Source organism: Macaca fascicularis, chromosome 16 (assembly GCF_037993035.2).
Source record: "Macaca fascicularis isolate 582-1 chromosome 16, T2T-MFA8v1.1".
Taxonomy (NCBI): domain Eukaryota; kingdom Metazoa; phylum Chordata; class Mammalia; order Primates; family Cercopithecidae; genus Macaca; species Macaca fascicularis.
The window spans coordinates 9,851,589-9,873,604 of NC_088390.1; the positions used below are offsets into that span (position 1 = coordinate 9,851,589).

The window sequence follows — 22,016 nt, forward strand, 5'->3', positions numbered from 1 at the left end:
CCAGGTCAGCCTTGTATACAGTGGAGGTGGTTTTCAGACTGAGTTCCTGAGCACATAGGCATACAATGTGAGTGTGTGTATGTGGGGGTTAGAGGCATTGCAGCTCCTGTTTCCTGCTGAGTCGTCACCCTACAGAGCAGGGAAGCTTCTGGAAGTCTGACCTGGGAACGTGGAGAACCCCAGGCTACGTAGCTTCTGGGCTGGCTCCAGGCCATCCTCACTGTCAAGGAGAGACCCCACACAGATGAGGGGTGGGGCTGCAAGGGCCCCCAGTGCAGAGCACAGGACAGAAGCACCAGCACCTTCCAGAAAAACCTTTATTTCCAAGGGGTGGCCCATTTGGCCTGCTGCAGTTACCCCTCCTCCGGGACATTGAGCTTCTCCTTCACCCCACAGGCCACCACGGCGAAAAAGAACTCCGGGAAGAAGGTGCGGACGTACACGGCAGCCTTGGGAATGGGGTTGGCCATGAACACCTCTTGCTTCTTCCTCCGCACGGTGCGCATCACCTCCTCTGCCACCTCCACGGGGTGCACGCCGTAGGTCAGCTTCCTGAAAAAGACTGAACGGCCCCCGTTGGGGGTGGGGTTATGGCCTCAGTGGGGAGCCGGCTGGTCAGAGCCCTGCACGTGCACAAAGGCTTGGGGGGCGGGAAGCGTGGGCTGTCCCCGGAGTCACAGGTTCCAGGCCCCCTCCGTCACCTGCGGGCCACGGCGCCCAGCGGGAGACACTCCACTCTCCGGGCTTCCTTCTGCCTCTTCGTCTTTAAATAAGGTGGACCTGGTGTCCTGCCCTGATAATTTCGCAGGGCGGTTATGTGTGGGGGAAGGGATGCAAAAGAGGTTAGGGTCTAAGAAGGTGCCAGGTGGATTAAGGGGCTGTTTGTGACGGTCGTGAAGCTGTGTGTGTCAAGAGCATCCTGGAACCCCTGGTCTGCCCCCTATCTTGGATCATCTTGGTTCCTCAAGGTGGAAGCCTTGGGCAAGGTGTAGCGCCTGTATGCTTAGAGTATCCTAGAGTAGTGGCCATAATAAGGTGCACTGATAGATAGAAGGGCTGGTTGCTATTCCAGAACCTTCAGTCCTCCCAACAACCCTAAGAGGTAGGTATTGCTATTGCTAGTATCCGTCATTTTCTAAAATGAAAATAATAATACTAATAAATAACAATAGCAATACCTACCTCTTAGGGAGGCACGAAGTGATTAAGGGACTTGCTCACGTCCAGCCCTCTAATATGTGGCAGAGGCCGGCTTCCAGTGCAGACTTTTTTTTTTTTGACAGAGCCTCGCGCTGTCGCCCAGGCTGGACTGCAGTGGTGCGATATCGGCTCACTGCAAGCTCCGCCTCCCGGGTTCAAGTGATTCTCCTGCCTCAACCTCCCAAGTAGCTGGGACTACAGGCACGCACCACCATGCCCGGCTAATGTTATGTATTTTTAGTAGAGACGGGGTTTCACCATGCTGGCCAGGATGGTGTCGATTTCCTGACCCCGTGGTGCTCGCCCGCCTCAGCCTCCCAAAGGGCTGGGAGTAACAGGCGTGAGCCACTGCGCCGGGCCCAGGTGGCCTGGCTTTAGACTCTCGGTCTCCACTCTGTGCACGGGAAAGGGGGAGCAGGAAAGTTCTTCAATCCCATGACATCTGGGAAACAGGTCCAGAGACAGGCAGTTGCTTGCCGAGGTGGCAGAGGAAGCCGAGTGGCTGAGCTCAGCGGGCGCATGGGCCGTAGGCTGCAGGGAGGATTTTGTCTACCGGGTGCCTCGGGCCTAAAGGTTTGCGGCCCCCGCCCTGCTGTTGGGGGTTGCTGAGCCTCTTCCACTCCCACCCCCAGACTCATGATTCAGGAGTACCCACCTGAAGGTCATTCACCCCCCAGTGACACCGGACTGTTCCCGAGGCTCCCAGGGGCCCCAGCTTCCCTCTGAAGTCTCACATTTCCAAATGGAGGCTTCCCAGTTTCCTTGCTCTGGATACACGTGGTACGACCGGACGAAAGTCGGGCTCACGGTGCTGATGACAACGTCGTATTCCTCCACTTCGGCTCGGAGGCAGTCAAAGAAGCCCAGGGCTGCGTGCTTGGAGGCAGCGTCTGCAGGAGAAACCATCCGGAGGTGGGCGCAGGACACTCCCGGGCCTGGCTTCCCGGTGGGCATGCGCATTGGAAGCAGGGGGGGCCCACAGACACATTTCCTGCAAGCTCAGAGCTGAGAGGGTCCTCAAGAATCTGCCCCTCACTTTACAAATGAGCACAGAGAGCCCTCGGGAGTGGTGGACATAGAGCTGGAACTGAATTGAGCTTAGCCACTTGCTGGTGGTGTGACCTGACCTTGGGCAAATCACTTTGCCTCTCTGAGACTCAGTTTTCTTATCTTTAAAATGGGAGTAATATTTCCCTTGCCAAATTACTGTGAAGATCAAATGAGAAAACATACAGAATGCTGGCACCAACATGAATTCCCCTTCCTTCCTGGGAAGGCTGATGCCTACCAAACTTGTCCAGGGTCTGGGGCTAGCTGGTGGCTGCAGTGAGCCTGAATCACAGATATCCCCTCTCCCTTCCTGTTTCCCTTCTCCTCCGAGAGCCCATCCAAGTCATCCACTCACCAAATTCAGTTCAAATCATAGAAGCCATGGGTTGGGCAAAAAAGGATCATTCCAGGAATTCCAAAAAGAAGGGAGTGGACATTGCTTAGACCTTTGGGAAGTTAGAGCCACATCTGGGGTGTGATGCACCCCAACTTCACATTTTAGGGATGTCAGTCAGAGGCGGAAGGGGCAGAAGGTGGATGTACTGTGGTTCCTGCCACCGTGCCCAGATGCCTTCAACCAGAACCCTTTCCTGGTCTCCCTGACATCATGACCAGCAAGCTTCCAGTTCTCTCCAATGAGGCCTTTTTTTTTTTTTTTGAGACGGAGTCTCACTCTGTCGCCCAGGCTGGAGTGCAGTGGTGCGATCTCGGCTCACTGCAACCTCCGTCTCCCAGGTTCAAGCAATTCTCCTGCCTCAGCCTCCTGAGTAGCTGGGTTTACAGGCACACACCACCATGCCCAGCTAATTTTTGTATTTTTAGTAGAGATGGGATTTCACCATGTTGGCCAGACTGGTCTCGAACTGCTGACCTCAGGTGATCTGCCTGTCTTGGCCTCCCAAAGTGCTGGGATTCCAGGCGTGAGCCACCGTGCCCTGCAGAACCATGCGCTTTAAATGGATGCATAGTGTGGTATGTGAATTACACCCGCCAATGCAAGTGTTAACAAAAAAAGGTCTACCAGCTTGTTTTTCATTCATCCACCATGCCTTGATTCCTTCAGTATTCAACAGTGAAGCCCCTGCTCTGGTGGGTGAGGAGCTGGGGACCCAGAGGTGGATAGAGGCAGCTCTGGCCTCACGGAGTACTCAGTTCATCAGTGGGGCAGATACATGGACAGGTGACTTTCCACGTGGTGTTTTTTGTTTTGTTTTATTTTGTTTTGTTTTGAGAGGGAGTCTTGCTCTATTGCCCAGGCTGGAGTACAGTGGCTCGATCTCAGCTCACTGCAACCTCTGCCTCCCGGGCTCAAGCAATTCTCCTGCCTCAGCCTCCCGAGTAACTGGGATTACAGGTGCCCACCACCACACCTGGCTAATTTTTGTATTTTTAGTAGAGATGGGTTTCACCATGTTGGCCAGGCTGGTCTCAAACTCCTGACCTCAAGTGATCCACCCGCCTCGGCCTCCCAAAGTGCTGGGATTACAGGTGTGAGCCACTGTGCCCGGCCCCATGTGGCATGGTTGATGCAGGAAAAGGGTGGGTGCCTGCAGCGGGAGGGACACATGGCGGGCTGCATCCCCTTTCGAGTCTGTGTGCCAGGTTCTGAGCCTGAGAGCCCCCATCTCCTTGCCTGAGTGGATGGTAAGGGAACTGTGCTGAGGTGCTCAGGGACATTGCGTTCCTTTGGTCAAAAGAAAAACCTCTGAGTCAGCAGACCCCAGGTCACTCCCACGCCAGCCCCTTGTGTCTGTCCAAAGCCAGATTCAGAGGAAGAAGAGAATTTGGGGCCAGTCCAGGGTGGCATCGCTTCAGTTATGACATTTACATGGGAAACTCTGTGCCCCTCAATTCCTCAGTGCAGAGAAGCCAGACCGTGGCTGATGGGGGTGGAGACAGCCTTGAGAGAATTCTGAGTCCCCAATGCTGTGTTTTGCAAATATTCCCAGGAAATGCGTGCATTTGTCCAATAAGGGTCAGTGGTCAAAGGGCCCATTGTCATGCCCATGCCTCGCTATGTTATGTCGTCTCTGTGTCCTCATCACCTGGCTTTAGGCATTGAAACACTTTGTTGAATGAATGAAGGCAGGAAGCAAGGAAGGTGAAAAGTCACCCAGCTGCTGAAAATAACAGAAAGTTTAAAAATACAAGGAGCAGTGGGGAGATTCCTAAGTGGGCTGGGGAAGAGAGGAAAATGCGGGATGTGCCAAAGACTGCTGTATGTGGCCCATTCACTCTTCCCTTCTTCCTGGGCCCCCAAGTGCACTGCACTCCCCAGTGTCCCTTGCACTTAGGTGTGACTGAGTTCTCCCAGTACGACGTGAGCAGTGGTGATGCCAGCCTGGGGGCAATGGGATGTCCAATGCCAGCCTGGGGTTTTGGACATTGGGCATGGATCCTCCACAGTCTCTTTCCTCTTCTTGCCAGCAGGGACCTAGCTGTGACCACCCAGAAGATGGTGTTGATGGAATGACTTAGCATGACCCTGGGCCCCCAGTGACGCTGTGGCATGGTGCCACCTGCTTGCCTGGTGCCATTCCCATCGAGGTTACTACATGGAGGAGTAATCAAGTTTTCCCACATCACAGGCTCACAGCACAGTAGGCTTAAACTAGCTAAGGCAAATGGGAAAAGGAAGGTAAAACACTACTAGAGGGGGCGTTCTGGGCTGAATTCTGTTGTCAATCCTCCCAAATTTTGTATGCTGAAACCCAATCCCCAGTGCTCAGAATGTGACTGTATTTCGAGATATTTAAAGAGGTAATTAATATAAAATGAGGCCATTAGGCTGGGCCCTACTCCAATCTGACTGGTGCTGTTATAAGAAGAAGAAATTTGGGGCCGGGTGTGGTGGCTCACGCCTGTAATCCCAGCACTTTGAGAGGCCAAGGCAGACGAATCACCTGAGGTCAGGAGTTTGAGACCAGCTTGGCCAATATGGTAAAACCCTGTCTCTACTAAAAACACAAAAATTAGCTGGGCGTGGTGGTGGGTGCCTGTAGTCCCAGCTACTCAGGAGGCTGAGGCAGAAGAATCGCTTGAACCTGGGAGGCAGAGGTTGCAGTGAGCCAAGATCTTGCCATTGCACTCCAGCCTGGGCAACAGAGTGAGATTGTGTCTCCAAAAAAAAAAAAAAAAAGAAGAAGAAGAAGAAGAGGAAATTTGGACATACAAGGAGGCAACAGACATGCACATGCACAGAGGAAAGACTGTGTGGGGACACAGCAAGAAGGCAGCTATCTGTAAGCCAGGGAGAGGGGTTCCAGAGAAAACCAACCCTGCCGACACTTTGATCATGGACTTCCAGCCTCCAGAATGAAAAAACAAATTTCTGTTGTGTAAGCCCCAGCCTTGGTATTTTGTTATGGCAGCCTGAGCAAATTCATATGGGGACCTACTCGTTTTTTTCCCCCCCTTCTTCCCTTCTACCCTTGTACCCATCAAATATTTACTGAGCCCCTAATTTGCACATGGTAGTGTGGGTCATGAAGAAATGTATATGGCATGTTCCCTGCCTCTTAGAACTAGCTCATCAGATGTGGAAATGGCTCCAGAATTTTTCCAGCTAGATCCCAGGAACATACACCTAGAAGTCCTTCTCCTTGAACTTTTGAAAGGACACTCATTTTTGGAGCTGCCCCCACCCTGAATTCTGCCCCTTTCTGTTTTTCCTGGTTCCTTCCTCAGGTCTCCATTGCCCTCCCATTTTGTGATGTGCACCCATCCTTCTCTTTCCCAATGATAATCTTCCCTGACCTTCAAGGGCATCTTTATGGAGGAAGGGGCATTGGAGCTATGACTGTGCATCTTTGTCAGGAGCGTGACCTTCACCTGGCATTGTCAGGTTCACCTAGTGCATGTCCTGCCCACATAGGAGACTGGGAGCTTCGCAGACAGAGGGAGCTTATCTTTAATATCTCAGTATCTCCCATAGCCACTTGCATGCTGTAGGCGCTCAAAAAATAGGAACCATAGGGATGAAAGAAAACACAGCAGATGGTGTCATCCTTGGACCCTTTCCCCTGTGACCATCTGCCTAGTCTTAGACATAACAGCTCCTGCCTTATACCATAAGACATACAACAGAAGATTCATATTTTTATCTTAGCAACTTACAAGCTGTACGGAACGGGATTCCAAACTTCCCTTGGATGTTATTCACTAACACTATTTGGCCTGTTCTCCGGGAGATCATGTTGGGAAGCAGGGCTGGAAAACACAGGACAAAGAGTCATGGTTAAAACTTTGTGACTGAGTTAGGCAGCCGCCGGCAGACCCCTCCCCCAGCTCCGCTCCATCATGGGGCTCCGCTCCCTCCGTGGTAATTAGATTGCAGCAGGGCAGCAGAGATGGAATGAACCCTGCAATCGTTTATCCAGCGTTCCTGAAGTGTGGGCTGGTGAATTGCTGGGTGATTTTAAATTGGTGCTTTCCCACCAATGTGCATTTAGTGACACTGATTTCTTTTTATTAAAGGCATGTTTATATTTATTGTGTTTTCCTCTCGACTTTTGTTTAGATGCAGAGGGAACACGTGCAGATTTGTTCCATGGGCATATTGCACTCAGGTAGTGCGTGTGGTACCCAATAGAATAGAACAGACGCTGATCTCAGTAGTGAGAAAGTCATTCCCATTTCAATTCTCCTACTATGGCCTCCAGAAGGAAGAAGGAAGTCTCACAATGGTTGTAGTACGTCTTTAACACCTCTCTTGCACGTGCTAATCTTTTAACAAAGAGAGGGAAGATTCTGACGTTCTCAGGCTACCTTGGGAGAACTTACTTTGTTTAATTTTCAGGTTGCCCTTTATTTATTGAGAATGAAAGAGGTTTTAAATTTGTGTTGGTTTTATACAGATTTCCTCCTAAAGTGAATTTAGTTTAAAAATGAGAAAATTCAGAGAAAGGTATTAAATTAATAATAGTACAGGCAGAATGGGGATATGGCAAAAAGTGAAAAGACAATACTCAAAGAGTCAACTTTCAGAATGATCTGTGAAACCCAGCACCTCCATGTTAAAGATGGACAAACTGGGCCGGGCGCAGTGGCTCATGCCTGTAATCTCAGCACTTTGGGAGGCCGAGGCGGGTGGATCACGAGGTCAGGAGATGGAGACCATCCTGGCTAACACGGTGAAACCCTGTCTCTATTAAAAGAATACAAAAAATCAGCTGGGTGTGGTGGCGGGTGCCTGTAGTCCCAGCTACTCAGGAGGCTGAGGCAGGAGAATCACTTGAACCCGGGAGGTGGACCCGGGAGGTGGAGGTTGCAGTGAGCTGAGATCATGCCACTGCATTCCAGCCTAGGAAACAGAGCGAGACTCCGTCTTGAAAAAAAAAAATAATAAGAAAAGAAAAAAAATAAAAAAGATGGATAAACTGAGGTCCAGAGCTAGGGACTAGACCCAGGGTCCTTAGTGAGGGCTAACCAGGAAGAGAAACCAGGTCTGGCCCTTTTCCACTCCACTTTCATCGTTCATTGCTTTGATGCCAGTGAACAGTCTCTGTTAAAGGTTGATAGATGACACACTTGTGCTGGCCTGTTTGCTGTGCCCACAGGGACTGGACTGGAGGAAACTGTTCTCTCTGGGACACCATTCTAGAAGCTCTGGAAAGTCATCTTTCTGCCCCAAATGCTTCTTTCTCTTCATCTGTCTTAGCACTCAGAATCCGATTGTTAGAGGTGTCCAGCATGGGAGCTGGTTGTAGAGACGGTAATTGCAAGATCATGCTAGATCTTAGACCTTGCCAGGACACCCCACTCCCTAAATGGAGACGTTCTCCACATTACATTCCCCCTGAGCTTCTGCTTTGATAAACTTTTATTTTTTTGGAGAGCAGGGGCTTCAACTTTTCTTTCTTTTAGACGGAGTCTCAGCCCGTCACCCACGCTGGAGTGCAATGGCGTGATCTCGGCTCACTGCAACCTCAGCCTCCTGGGTTCAAATGATCCTCCTGCCTCAGCCTCCTGAGTAGCTGGGATTACAGGTTCCCACCATGATGCCTGGCTAATTTTTGTATTTTTAGTAGAGACGGGGTTTCACCATGTTGGCCAGGCTGGTCTTGAACTTCTGACCTCATGATCTGTCAACTTTTCATTCTACTCTGTGGTCATTTCCAGCCCCATTTCCCAGGCTTCAGACCGGCGTTTGAACTTAGTGGTGAGAAATCTGCACCTGGGTGTCTCCTAGGCCCTTCAGACAGGCTCACATAGGAATCACCGTCTTATTCATTAAAGGGAGACAGCCTCCTGCCTTCCCTGTTTCTGTGGAGAGATTGACAGAATACTGGGTCTCTTGTAATTTGGTAATAAGTCCTTTTTCTTCTTCATTTCTGAGGACAGAATCTTTACCTTTGACCAACTGTCATGGTTAGAAGCAGATCAACCGCAAGGTTGATACAGCAGGATGTACACAGTTGTTGAGACAATTGTTGGAGGATGAGACAATTGTTCAGAGACGTCGAATTGGAGGGAAGCCAGGGACATAAGGAAAGAGAAGTAAAAGGGCAAAGCTTGGGTGGGGAGAGGGGTTTCACAGAGAGGGTGGTTGAAATATGCCAATCAGATACTTCCTGGGTTCCTTTTCCTACATAAACATTGAAAATGGGAATGCTGAAAGCTTTCACCCAATAGGTAGGGAATTTTCTAAGGGGACTGGAGAATTCCATACAGAATAGGATGACTGTCTGGCTATTTAACAGAGCCCTCTGTGGAATCTGGTGGCCCAGATACCCATTGGAAAGTCAAACTTACGAGACCTTTTGTCAATGTGATGGGGCCAAAGTAATTGGCATCCATGATCTTTTTGTCGAGCTCCAGAGAAATCTTATGGGCAGGCCCCTTCACCTTCATGCTGGCATTGTTGATGAGGATGTCTACACAGCCATAGCAATCCAGGACTTCTTTTGCCACATCTGGGACGCAGCTGATGTCTGAGAGGTCCAACAGGACGAGCTTTGGAGTGAATGTCTGCTGAACCAATGACAGAGTCAGGGTATGTGGGATCTCCTCCCTCTTGCAGACCTTGGGAGCCCTCGATCTAAAAGCCACCCATTTTGAAATTCAAAGATCATGAAATGACTGGAAAAAAAAAAAAGACGAAGAAGCAGAAATGATTCTGGGATGGAGGATATTGCCAGAGAATTCATTCTTGGGGACCAGGGCAAAAACAACAAATCTTGACGTGAATATGCAGCAATAAGTCTAAACTCTTGGCCAAGGTTCCAGAACTGATAAACGAATATCGCCTTTCGCAGCAGTCCCTTTGCAGGTTGGCAATGATTCCAGGGGTGACATCATTACTTTTAACAGTTCTGAGCTCCTTTGTGGAAATTGCTTTTCAACCTGGCTTGCAAGTTGCAAAATAAATAAATAAATCCATCACAGGACTTCATAGCCACATTTTAGAAAACTAAAATCATACACTCAACACAATATTTTTGAAACATCTGCTTACTAAGTGCCAGGCATTGTGTTTAGCCAGACACTTGCTGCATTGACTCTGTTGATCCAGGGATGTGTAGGAGGGTGGACAGATGGGAAAACTGATGACACCGAGTGGTAAATGCAATCCCAGTGTTTGACAAAGACTAGTCCTGAGATATGCCCTTGAAGAGAGGGTTCTGTGGTCAAAATTGCTTGGGAAACACAGACTGTTCTCCAAGTTCTTCTTGGAGATACACAGTGCACATTGGCATATTAAAGGCTCTGAAAAGTCCTGCAGTGAAGAAACTGGACAAGCTTAGCTTAACTCAGTGTTTCTCACACAACTGACCACAAACCCTCGCTTTTACCCAGTGCCTCATCACATCCCTAGAAACACACTTTGGGGCATTCTGTGTTGTCCTGTTTGATTCATCTCCTCAAATATCAGACTTACCCCTGAATTACTTTGAGCTGTTCCCAACCACCAAATGCAACCTCAAAGGTAAAGATTCGAAAAAAGTATCCTGAAGGGAGCTCTTTGACCAATGCTCCAGAAAAACCTTTGGAAACTGCGGCCTCATTGAAAGAAGTGTTCACTTTCTGGGAGACTTCTCGGGAAGGGATCTCATTTATCTGGTTTCTTTGATGGAGATGTCAGTTAAGGTATTAAAAAAAAAAATGGCTGTGTTTGTAATCACAGCCCATACCTGTAACATCCTCTGTCTTCTGGATCCTTCTTGAGTTTGAGTTATATAGGGTCAGGGCAAGGGGCTGTGGCTACAGAACACGATTTTGTCATGGTGGGTAGTCAAAACAAGTCAACCCCTTATGAATGGCAAACATGACCCTATGCCAAGGTCATTGAGTTCATTACCTCACATTCCCCAAAGCAATCACCAAGTTTCCTCCACTTGGTCCAAGAGCTGGTCCTGAATGATCAGTGGAGGCTGGGAGTGCCCAGGAGTTACCCACGCCGACTGCTGGAAGACCTTACCTTGCCGGGGTCAGCCACGCTGATCAAGGCGTCGTATAGGTTCTCCAGCCTCTCCCAGTTCTTTCCACATAGCACCAGCCTTGCCCCACCCGTGTGGAACACCCGAGCACACTCTGTGGGGAAGAAGGAAACGGGGCAGGACACACTGTGTGGGTGGAGCCGCTGACAGTGAACCCCTTCTCTTGGGAACCCATGAATTCAAAAAACTCAGAAGTCTCAGCACCACGAGGTCCTGTAGGGGTCACTTCATTCAACTCCCTCCCCGGGCTGGAATTTTTGTCATTTCCAGCCTCCACTTAGTTGCTTCCGTGAAAGGGAGCTCATGGTGGCGTGAGACCACGCCTCCTTTGTTAGAAAGTTCTGATTGTTGGAAATTCTTCCTTACACTGAACAGAAAGATGAACCCGCCGACCTGGCCCCCCAGGACCGCAGCCCTAGAGATAGCTCAATCTGAAGATATTGGAGACACATCACCATGTTTTTTCAAATCAAACATCACCAGTTTCCTCCACATTTTCTCTGGGGATAATACCAGGATTCTTTGTATTTAAAAGTAAACCTACTTTCCGTCTAATTAATTTTCCTCTGGACTGATTCTCTACTCACCCAATGTAGCACTTTCTCAACTGAGTGTTAGCTGGTAGACAAACAGAATTCTTGTGTAGCAATACTAACGGTACTTAAAAGCAATAGAAGTTCACAGATTTGGAGAGTTTCCTTGCTGTAGGAAGATATGTACATATCTCTCTAGTTCATTTAATACTCACAATAACCTTATGAGATAGTATCTTTAGGTTGGGTTCTCAGGAAGCAGACTCTGAGTCAAGGATTCAGGTGGCCAGGATTTACTGAGGGCCTGCTCTTCAGAGACAGGGGAGTGAGGTCATGGAGTAGGGGCCAGGAGAGGATGTGGTCTCAAGAAAGTCTAGCTTTGGCTTGATCCAAGGAAGACTCTGGAGTCTAAACTCTATTGCACAGCTGGAGGCAAGAAGATCAGCCTTTGCACACCAGTGTCAGTCACTGATGTGGGCTGCCCTCTCTGGGGGTGCGTGCATAAGCTGTGTAACTCCTAGGCAGGGCAGCGTCCACTGGCAGAAGACAAGTCTTTGGGAAAGGAGGTACCTGCACGCCATTTGCAATCTGCACGCCATTTGCAATCTGCACGCCATTTGCAATCTGCACGCCATTTGCAATCTGCACGCCATTTGCAGCCAGCGTTTACAGTGCCTGGGAAATGGATGAGCTGACCAAGTACGGGGATCTGGAAGAGGCACCAACAGCACCGACTCCAGGGAAGAACCTATTATTGTCTCATTTACACCATGAGGTGGTGGACTCAGACTGGCTGGGAACATGGAAGGACAGCCTGGCAGCCTGGTGCCCAGTGGAGGCTGGGTATCCCAAGTGCTGTGGCTCCAAGTGAACTCAGGGCTGCGTGATTTTCTCCAGCAGGGCCCAGAGCCTGCTGCAGGTGGAGAGAAGGGACTGGCTGGACAGGACTGTTGGTCGGGGCTTGGTAAGTGGGCATGATGGGTAGGGAAGTTGTGATATTGGAGAGATGGAGGAATTGAGGTGCTGGACTATGAAGTGTAAATCAGGTGGGAGCAGGAGTGAAGGCAGAAAAGGCCAAGAGAGGACCCAAGCAGAGAGTTGTGGGGATAAGAGGTCTCCACGAGGCCTGAAAACAGGTGTACCGGGAATCCCTGAGAGAGCTGGGAGGACGGTGCTGGGAGAGCTCAGTCTGCTGACGGAGGGAAACCCGAATCCAGAAGTAACTGGGTTAACAATGTCACCTTGAATTGTTAGGGCTGCAGAGAAGGAAAGATCCCTCTCAATGCAGGTGTTTTATTTATACAGCTCATGATGAGTCTCGATGACAAAATCCAATAAAGATGTCAATCTGTCTCCAAGTTAAATTGATCCGGTAAATCAGGATCCCAACAGGTCTTGTGAAATGTCAGAAAAAGTCTACACGTTATATGGCATATTTTGCACACTTTAATTGGAATACTCTATGAAGGAAAGCAAAGAACATTTCGAAAAACAATTGTTAAAATATATTGTAAAACTACAGAAATTAAAGAGTCAGCCGTTCAAGTCTAGATAGAAATATTGATAATAAATAGAGTCAGGTATTGAGGAGAATTTAGTGTATGATAAAGTTAACATGTTGAATCAATGGGAAAAGGACGTATTACATAAAGAGTGGGGGCCGGGCGCGGTGGCTCATGCCTGTAATCCCAGCACTTTGGGAGGCAGAGGTGGGCAGATCACTTGAGGTCAGGAGTTTGAGACCAGCCTGGCCAACATGGCGAAATCTCGTCTCTACTAAAAATTCAAAAATTTAATCCCAGCTACTTGGGTGGCTGAGGCAAGAGAATCTCTTGAACTCAGCAGATGGAGGCTGCAGTGAACTGAGATCACGCCACTGCACTCCAGCCTGGGCAACAGAGAGAGACTCTGTTTTAAAAAAAAGGGGGTGGTATTTGAATCCCTATTTGGGAGGGAAAAAAAGCTGGATGCATTACGCCAAAATACACTAAATAGTGAAATATAAAAACAGAACCAAAACAGAACTAGAAGAAGGTAGAGATGAATATATACCTTTCATTGGGGAGGGCTCCTGAGCATCCATTGAAGGAAAAAAAATCCTAACAGAAATGATTTATGGATTGTACCCTTTTTAAAAAACCTTCTTGACTGGGCGTGGTGGCTCATGCCTCTAATCCCAGCCCTTTGGGAGGCCGAGGCAGGTGGATCATGAGGTCAAGAGATCGAGACCATCCTGGCTAACATGGTGAGACCCCGTCTCTACTAAAAATACAAAAAATTAGCTGGGCGTGGTGGCGGGTGCCTGTCGTCCCAGCTACTTGGGAGACTGAGGCAGGAGAGTGGCGTGAACCCGGGAGGTGGAGCTTGCAGTGAGCTGAGATTGCACCACTGCACTCCAGCCAGTAGAGACAAAAAACAAATAAACAAACAAAAAAACCCCAGAAAAACAGAAAAACAAAACAAAACAAAACAAAAACCTTCTTACAGAAAAAAAAAAAAGAAAGAAAAACACCCACAAATAAAGGACAAGACAAATTTAGAAAAAGTGTTTATAATCTATATGTCAGAAAAGGGTTAATTTGATATATGAAAAAACTCTTACAAATCAATTAGAAAAAAGATAAAGATGCTAATAAAGAAATTGGTTAAGGAGATGAGTAAGCAATTCACAAAAAATGTATCAAGATACAGAAGATGAGTGAATATCAGTAATACCTAAATGCAAACTAAAACATGGGACGGTTCCCTGCTGCCAGGAGCCCAGCTTCCTGTCTTATGGGCAAGATCCTGGGCCCAGCCAATGCCCTGAGGGCAGAGGAAAGGAAAGCCGGGACCTCTCCATCGGGGGTGGCCTGCGGAGCCAAGGAAGTCACAGCCATCAATGGCCAGGGTAGGTCATGAGTTGGTTGAGAGCTCATCTGAAGTCAGCCCAAGAGGACCTCTCGGAAGGTCAGTGGAACTCCAGAGGACAGGGTTGGTGGGGAGTAGACTGCCCGGGAACCAGCGGGTGAGGAAGGATTAAGCGAGTGGAGAAAAAACCCACATCTCCCATTTCACAGAAATGAATAATCCTAGGGAGGCCTCTGAAAGGCGCATAAAAGTGCCCACAAGAGAAAGATTCAGACCCAGTTTTAAACAGGGACCAGGCCGATGGACCTTGAAGCCATCTCATAGCGCTGTCAGTCGGGTGAGGGTTTTTCTTGCTTTCCTGTCTTGCCTCCTTCCAGTCCCTGAGGCCCTAGAAGCCTAAGAAACAGCAAGAAGCTTCCCTCCAACTTGCACTAGCTGTGGGGAGGAGCAGAGAGGAGGAAAGAAAGTTCGAATTCAATGAAAATGGCCATGTTATCAGGTGTTAAACTGGGCATCCCAATTCCCGAATCAATGCTCTCTTTCGGGACCCACCATGACCAAAGGATTTTGCATAATCTAGTAGTAATCAGAGGCCGGGTGCGGTGGCTCACACCTGTAATCCCAGTACTTTGGGAGGCCAAGGCGGGTGGATTACCTGAGGTCAGGAGTTTGAGACCAGCCTGGCTAACATGGTGAAACCCCTTTTTACTAAAAATACAAAAAAATATTAGCCAGGCATGGTAGTATGTGCCTGTAATCCCAGCTACTCGGGAGGCTGAGGCAGGAGAATCGCTGGAACCCGGGAGGCAGAGGTTGCAGTGAGCCGAGATCGCGCCATTGCACTCCAACCTGGGCAACAAGAGCAATAGCAAAACTCCGTCTCAAAAAAAAAAAAGTAATCAGAAAAGGCGGGAACAACCTGATTTTTTTTCCCTCAAGCTGCAGAGGAAGGACGCTTCCCTCTGAATACATTTCAGGTGGACTATCTCACGACACCCTTGATTTATGCTTGCTCATGACGGGTTACTCACATAAGCATCCCCCTGAAAGGAAAGGAAGGATGCATCCACACAGGGTGTCCCCAAGCATGTGGGGTTCTAGGTGTATCTTGTGTTCTTTTTACTTAAAAAAATTCTTTTAAATACATATGGCTTTTATAACAGAATTCACTAAAAGAAACTTCCGTGGGCAGCAGAGTCTAGCCTTTCCGCATTTCAGCTGTCATTCTGGAGCAGAATGAAGGTTGGATTTTACAAATGAGAGGAGTGAGGTTCAATGGGTTGAAATGAATCACCCGGAGTCTGGCCAGCAGGGAAGCCGGGATGTGACCCCCACAGGAGTCTGACATCCAGGTGGTGAGTAACGCATTTTCCACACTAGGCTCCTCTTGGCCAATGCCCACTGCTGAGAAAGGGACACCTTGAGGGTGAGGGTGCATTTTCACTCCTCGCTCCCTCCCTCTTGTGATGATGAGCTTTTTTTTTTTTTGAGATGGAGTTTCATTCTTGTTGCCCAGGCTGGAGTGCAGGGGCGCAATCTTGGCTCACTGCAACCTCTGCCTCCCGGGTCCAAGTGATTCTCCCGCCTCAGCCTCCCGAGTAGCTGGGATTGCAGGTGCCTGCCCCTACGTCTGGCTAATTTTTGTATTTTTAGTAGAGACAGGGTTTCCCCATGTTGGCCAGGGTGGTCTCGAACTCCGACCTTAGGTCATCTGCCTGCCTCGGTCTCCCAAAGCACTGGGATTACAGGCCTGAGCCACCACACCTGACCCCAGAGCATTATTTGCAGCAGGGCACTGGAGTAGGTGAGGGGCCTGCGAGCAGGAGCCAGATCAAATCTCTGGCGTTGGCCTTGTTAGAACAGACAGCTGGGAGCATTCTTCCCCATCACGCCATTTCCCTTCTCCGCTAACACCTTGCGTTGCCCAGGTGTGCCTGGGAGGCGGGAGCCCAGCGGCATGCTCAGTGCCTCAGTGCTGCTGCAGCCAAGCCTAGAGGCACTGCTCCCAAAGAAGTCAATTCTGCTGAAACCAGGTCTTTGGTATACCTGAGTGTCCTTATTTCTATTCTTTTATCAGCTCAGCATGTATCTAGCACTTTGGTACCCGGCTTTTTCTTTTTGATTCAATAAACATAAATTGAGCCCTTCTTTCTGTATTTCATCAATCTAAGATGCCATCGATGATGAGCTGTTGCCTGATTTCAGAGATAATACATGACTTTTAATTTTAATTTTAATTTTTTTGGGGACAGGGTCTTACTCTGTCGCCCAGACTGGAGTGCTGTGGTGTGATTTCAGCTCATTGCAACCTCCACCTCCCGGGTTCCAACGATCCTCCCACCTCAGCCTCCTGAGTAGCTGAGAATGCAGGCGCATGTCACCACACCCGGCTAAGTTTTACGTTTTCTGTAGATATGGGGGGGGTCTTACTATGTTGCCCAGGCTGGTCTCGAACTCCTGAGTTCAAGTGATTCAGCTACCTCAGCCTCCCCAAAGTGCTGGGATTACAGGCATGAGCCACAGCGACATTTTAAAGGGTGGCCTATGGGGATTGTAAGATGCTATGGATTGAAAGACAATCAGTCCGATTTCAGAAATGTTGAAAGGAGAGAAACTGTGCCTTTGAGGCGACAGCACACAGGCAGGGCTGACGTTCAGCTGTACCCTTTGAAGCAGCTCAGGTGCAGGGGTTGGGTATTCTGAAAGTCATTCTTTTTTCAAATTAATTAAAAATAAATTGATTATTAATTAAATTAATTAAATCAATTATTAATTAAATTAGTTAATTAAAATAAATAAATTTATTTTTGAGATGGAGTCTCACTCTGCCACCCAGGCTAGAGTGCAGTGGCATGGTCTCAGCTCACTGCAATCTCCGTCTTTTGAGTTCAAGCAATCCTCCTGCCTCAGCCTTCCAAGTAGCTGGGATTACAGGTGACAGCCACCATGCCCAGCTAATTTTTGTATTTTCAGTAGAGACGGGGTTTCACCATGTTGGCCAGGCTGGTCTCGAACGCCTGACCTCAAGTGATCCACCTGCCTTGGCCTCCCAAAGTGCTGGGATTACAAGTGTGAGCCACTGAGCCTGGCCTTGATCAACACTCTTGTTGCAGACACAGTGGGTACAAGGTGACAGGATTCCTGGCTTGGCCGAATCCTGGAGGTTTGGAGCGAGGACTAGATGCCCTGACCTTTGTCTGTCTGTTTGATTTCCCTAGTAAACAACTTGGCGTGGCACTCCCTGCTGCTCCCGGTGCCACCCATGGGGTTCATGCAGGTTCCATGGCAGCAGGGTGTGCAGTGGCTGTGCAAAGCCTGCATCATCCTCTCCGCACCCTGGACTTGAGACACGCAGCAGTTGGAGCCTGGAATCACTGTCGTCAGCAGCGTGGGGAACTAGGCGTTTATTTAAGGTCACACACGTCCAGCATCTCAAGTTACTGCTAAGTACTGGAAATGTATTTTTTTCTTCTTTGCATTTCTTTCCAGGGTGGGTCAATGAGATATAGTAAAAAAAAAGAACAGTGACAGTAGACACGACAAGCTAGGCCCTGAGGTTCTGCAAAGGCTGTTTCCCTCATAAGATGCATTTCCTGGGTACGTGGTTTGTGTCATGTGTGACTACAACTGAATGAGGTGTTTTAAAAATGAATGAGATGATTAAAACAAATACACATCTCTCAACGATCAATAAAACTGTGTTTCTACCTAATAAGACACAAAACTAGCAAGGCTACAGAAGAACTGAGCAGCCTCGCCGACCAACAGGATTGAATCCACATGTATAGGACAATGGCAGAACGCACATTCTTTCCAAGCACTCGCGGAACCCATACAGAGATAGATCATAAGACAAACCTCAGCAAATTTCAGAGAATTGAAATCATGCAGAGCATGTTCTCCAACCATGTTGGGATCAAACCGGAAAACAATAAAACAAATTTGCAAGAACACACTTATCCAAACGAGGGCCTTCCCTGATCACCTGTCACTTTTAGAAGTTATTCATTAAATACACATTTTCTGAGTATGTCAACCAAGCATTGAGCTAGGTGCTGAGGCTGCTGGATGAACAAAACACAGGCTCCAGCACCGGGAAGCCTGTATCTAGTGGACTCACAGAGAAACACACAGATACAGCATGAGAAATACACTAATGCGGTATGCACTTGCAAGGGGCCAGTTAAGAAACTGGTCCCACAAGGATCATTCAAGAGGAAGGAGCAATTAAAGGTGTCAGGAAAGGCTCCAGGTAGAGGCTGTATCAGGGAATCACGTATGAGCAGCTTGGTGCAATGCCAGACAAAGATGCACCATTTGGAGAGCAAATTTCCCCCAAAACCTTCTGTTCTGAATGGCTTTAGGTGGGCATCTCTTTTCCAGCTCTCTAGGGCAGCACACTCCCTGTTGTCTTGTGTCTGGTCTGATAGACAGACGTGTGTGCCCTGGCTTGCCCCTGAAGAAGAAGGAGTTTGAGTTTGTGTACCTCGCTCCCCTTTGATGCAGGATATCCTCTCTGGGAATTGTGTATGGGGCCACTTAGAGAGAGAGCTTAGTCTATCTGCCTTATGCTTTGTTTTTTATCTTACAAGATGGACCCGGGTTGATCACCCACTGAAATCTAAGCCATCCTCAAAGCATGCGGATTGGCTCCCACTGGGATGCCGAAGAGGATGAGTAGCAGGCTCTGAGAAAATTCTCAGGGAGGTTACAAACGTTCCCACGATGGTGGCACCATGTGGGTAAGTGCCCAGCCCCCCAGAGGGACTCTCAGGGGACAATGCTCAGGACATAGTGGACTCAATGGACACTTACTGAGTTACTAATGAATGTTGGACTGTGTGGGATCTGTGCTCTATTAAAAATAATAAAAACTACAGCAAAAGTTGTGCTAACTATATCACATACAAAGTTGTACTACCATTGTCTGGAAGGACAGAATCAGAATTTTGCAAACTTAAGGACAATTTACGGCCTCTCATGTCATAGATGTCACCAGCAGAAGGGTCCCTCTGAGGCTATATAATTCAGGGGTTGCAAATGCAAATGCCTTCAATGCCAGAAAGTGCAATGATTGAAAGAATCAGGCCAAATGTGATGCAATAGGGATGGGTGGGGCGTGTGGCCCACTAGTGTGGGCATGTTTTACCTATATGTGTTCATGATCATCATTACTAACCCTTGAGTGATATCCGCTGCAGCTCCAGGTACTGCTCTAAGTGCTATACATCTATGAACTCATTTATTCCTCACAGTGGCATCGTTAGGTAGAGCCTCCTGGTACCCTTGCTTTACAGAGGAGAAGTTTAAGGCAGAGAAGTGAAGTAACCAGCTAGTCATTACTGGAGCCGGGAACTGAACCCAGCTCCTGAGTCTGGGCTCACAACCAGTACTCTGCCCCAGCTCAAGGCTTTGCGTTTTCAAAATTTCTGGAAACCTCATGAAGCCAAAACAAATCACATCTGCAGACCCATTTTAGCCCTTAGGCTGTGAGTTTGCAATCCTAGATATTCCACCGCCCTCATTTTTCAGGAATCTGCAGCCTCCAAAAGATGGGAAACTTGCTGGTTAATGACAGAAGCTGGGAGATAACACAGAATGGATCCCCTCCCACCTAGCAGGCTTGCCCACACACCACCCTGCCACCCTGCCAGTCCCTGGGGGCAGAAATGGGCACAGGTGGGAGCAAAGCCAGCTTACCCTTGCCCAGTCCTGAGATGGCATCGGTGATCACCACCACTTTGTTCTGCACAGCTGACTTTGACCACAGCCTGGACACCTCTTGATAGATGAAGAGGAGGCCACTGATTCCCAGCAGCAGCAGGGGCAGCAGCAGCATAGCCATGACTCCCATCTTGTTCTGGGGGACAACGGAGTAAGAGGGGATTGGTTTTGCAAAGAGATGCTGATCAGGGCACCCAGGGCAGGGGGAGGCCCAAGGCTGCAGGGAGCTCAGCTCTGTGCAAGCCTCCGAGCGGAACACCCAGTGGGCGTGCTAATCCCCAAATGTTCAACAAATAGGAAATTTACTCACAGTGTCTCCGAAAGCAAACCGAATCCAGGGGCCCTGCCCTCCCCAAAGGTTAATGACAAACTTAATTAAAATGGGTCTGCATTTTTGGAAGAAAATCCATGTGTTAAGGCCACTTGCTTGGGCCCTAATGGTTATTTATAGCTTTCAGTTGCACTAAAAGGCTGTCAGGGTAAATATAGTGTCTATTCTGATATTCAGGAACACATGCTGGCCGGGTCTGATTTCAGGGCTCCTGCCAAAGCTCTCCTGGCTTGCCTGACTATTAGAGGTTTCCTCTGCGGTTTGGGGCTGAGCACGAGGGATCCAAACCCGGGATTTTCAGCACAAACCTCCTTGCCCTCACTTCCGGTAACCCTCGTAATCAGGTAGTTTGGATGGATATGGCAGAAGACCATCTGGCCTTCACTTTCTAGTTGGAGATGAAAAGCATAGAGAACTGCTAAAGAGAATGAAGCCTTTTGCAGAAAGAACCACTTGGAGGTGTGACAGGGAATATCAGAAAGAGCACACTTTTGGGGGTGTTTCTCACCTCTCTGAGCCTTAGCTTCCTTGTCTGTAAAACGGGCGGGACCACTGGGAGGACACACCATATCGAATAGGGTTAGCCTAGCGTAGATCCCGGGCCATAGGAAGGTAACTATTGTTATCTTTAAGGATATGAAGAATTTATCCCAAATGTGAAATATTTTCATTACATAAGGAAACTCAGTAGGATTAGAACTGGAGAGACAGAAACCCAGTTCAAGTACTGGAACCGTCCCAAACCGGAAGCCTAATCACAATCAGGCCTTAATTTGTGTGGTAAACAGTACTGGGCCAATCAGGAGTAGGACTAACAGCAGTGTGTGTACGCGTGTGTGTGTGTGTGTGCATGTGTGTGTGTGTGCATGTGTGTGCGCGTGTGTGCGTGTACATGTGTGTGTGCATGTGTGTGTGTGCGCACGCGGGTGCATGTGTGTGCATGTGTGTGCATGTGTGTGCATGTGTGCATGTGTGTGTGCATGTGTGTGCGCGTGTGTGTACACGTGTGTGTGCGTGTGTGTGCGCGTGTGTGTGTGTGTGTGCAGGGGGGTAAGGAAGACTATTTCTTTCTTGGAAATTAGAAATAACCAGGAAAATTTAAAAAGTCCCAGCATTTTATTGACATTTAATATACATATTAGAAACACACGCGTAAATGTAGAGCTTGGTGAATCTTCATAGACTGAACATATTCACGTGACCAGCACGCAGATCAAGAAACAGAACATTGCCGACATGCCCCACCATGTCGCTCTCCAGCCCTGAGGGTAGCTACTTCCTAACTTTTAAAAGCCTATATACAGTTTTGCCTGTATGTGCATTTTCTTTGCTCAAACTCTTGTCTAAAGTTTTTCTTTCTTTTTTTTTTTGAGATGGAGTCTTGTTCTGTCACCAGGCTGAGGTGCAGTGGCACGATCTCGGCTCACTGCAACCTCCACTTCCTGGGTTCAAGTGATTCCCCTGCCTCAGCCTCCCGAATACCTGGGACTATAGGTGCCCACCATGACACCTGGCTAATTTTAGTATTTTAGTAGAGATGGGGTTTCATCATATTGGCCAGGATGATCTTGATCTCCTGACCTTGTGATCTGCCCACCTCGGCCTCCCAAAGTGCTGGGATTACAGGCATAAGCCACTACACCTGGTCTCTTTTCTTTTTAAAAAGAGAGATCTGTGGCAGCTATGACAGTATTTACTTCTGTCATAATTTCCTTATATTAAATAGTTTTCTATATATTGAAATATTTCGTAATTGAAAAGAAAAAACAAAATAGTCAGAGAGAAAACATTAGAAACAGATGGATCCTGGCATTCTTCCTATTTACCTGTCCTCCCAAATGCTCTTGTTTTTAAATTTCTTTCTCTTTCTTTCTCTCTTTCTTTCTCTTT

The 22,016-nt window shown here is 48.3% G+C and overlaps 1 protein-coding gene across 2 annotated transcripts; it reads right to left on the minus strand.

Moving 5' to 3' along the window:
- Positions 1-299: 299 nt before the first annotated feature.
- Positions 300-20,234, minus strand: DHRS7C (dehydrogenase/reductase 7C). Of its 2 annotated transcripts, none has more exons than XM_005582886.4 (7): positions 20,106-20,234; positions 19,772-19,931; positions 10,670-10,782; positions 9,009-9,219; positions 6,367-6,459; positions 1,935-2,090; positions 300-562 (listed from the first exon to the last, which is right to left on the minus strand). In XM_005582886.4, the coding sequence occupies exons 2-7, from the start codon at positions 19,923-19,925 to the stop codon at positions 354-356; spliced, it is 936 nt and encodes a 311-aa protein (XP_005582943.2). In that variant the 5' UTR covers positions 19,926-19,931; positions 20,106-20,234; the 3' UTR covers positions 300-353. The 2 variants fall into 2 exon arrangements, with proteins under 2 accessions (XP_005582943.2, XP_005582942.2); XM_005582885.4 differs by having other exon boundaries at positions 9,009-9,222.
- Between the last annotated feature and the right edge of the window lie 1,782 nt (positions 20,235-22,016).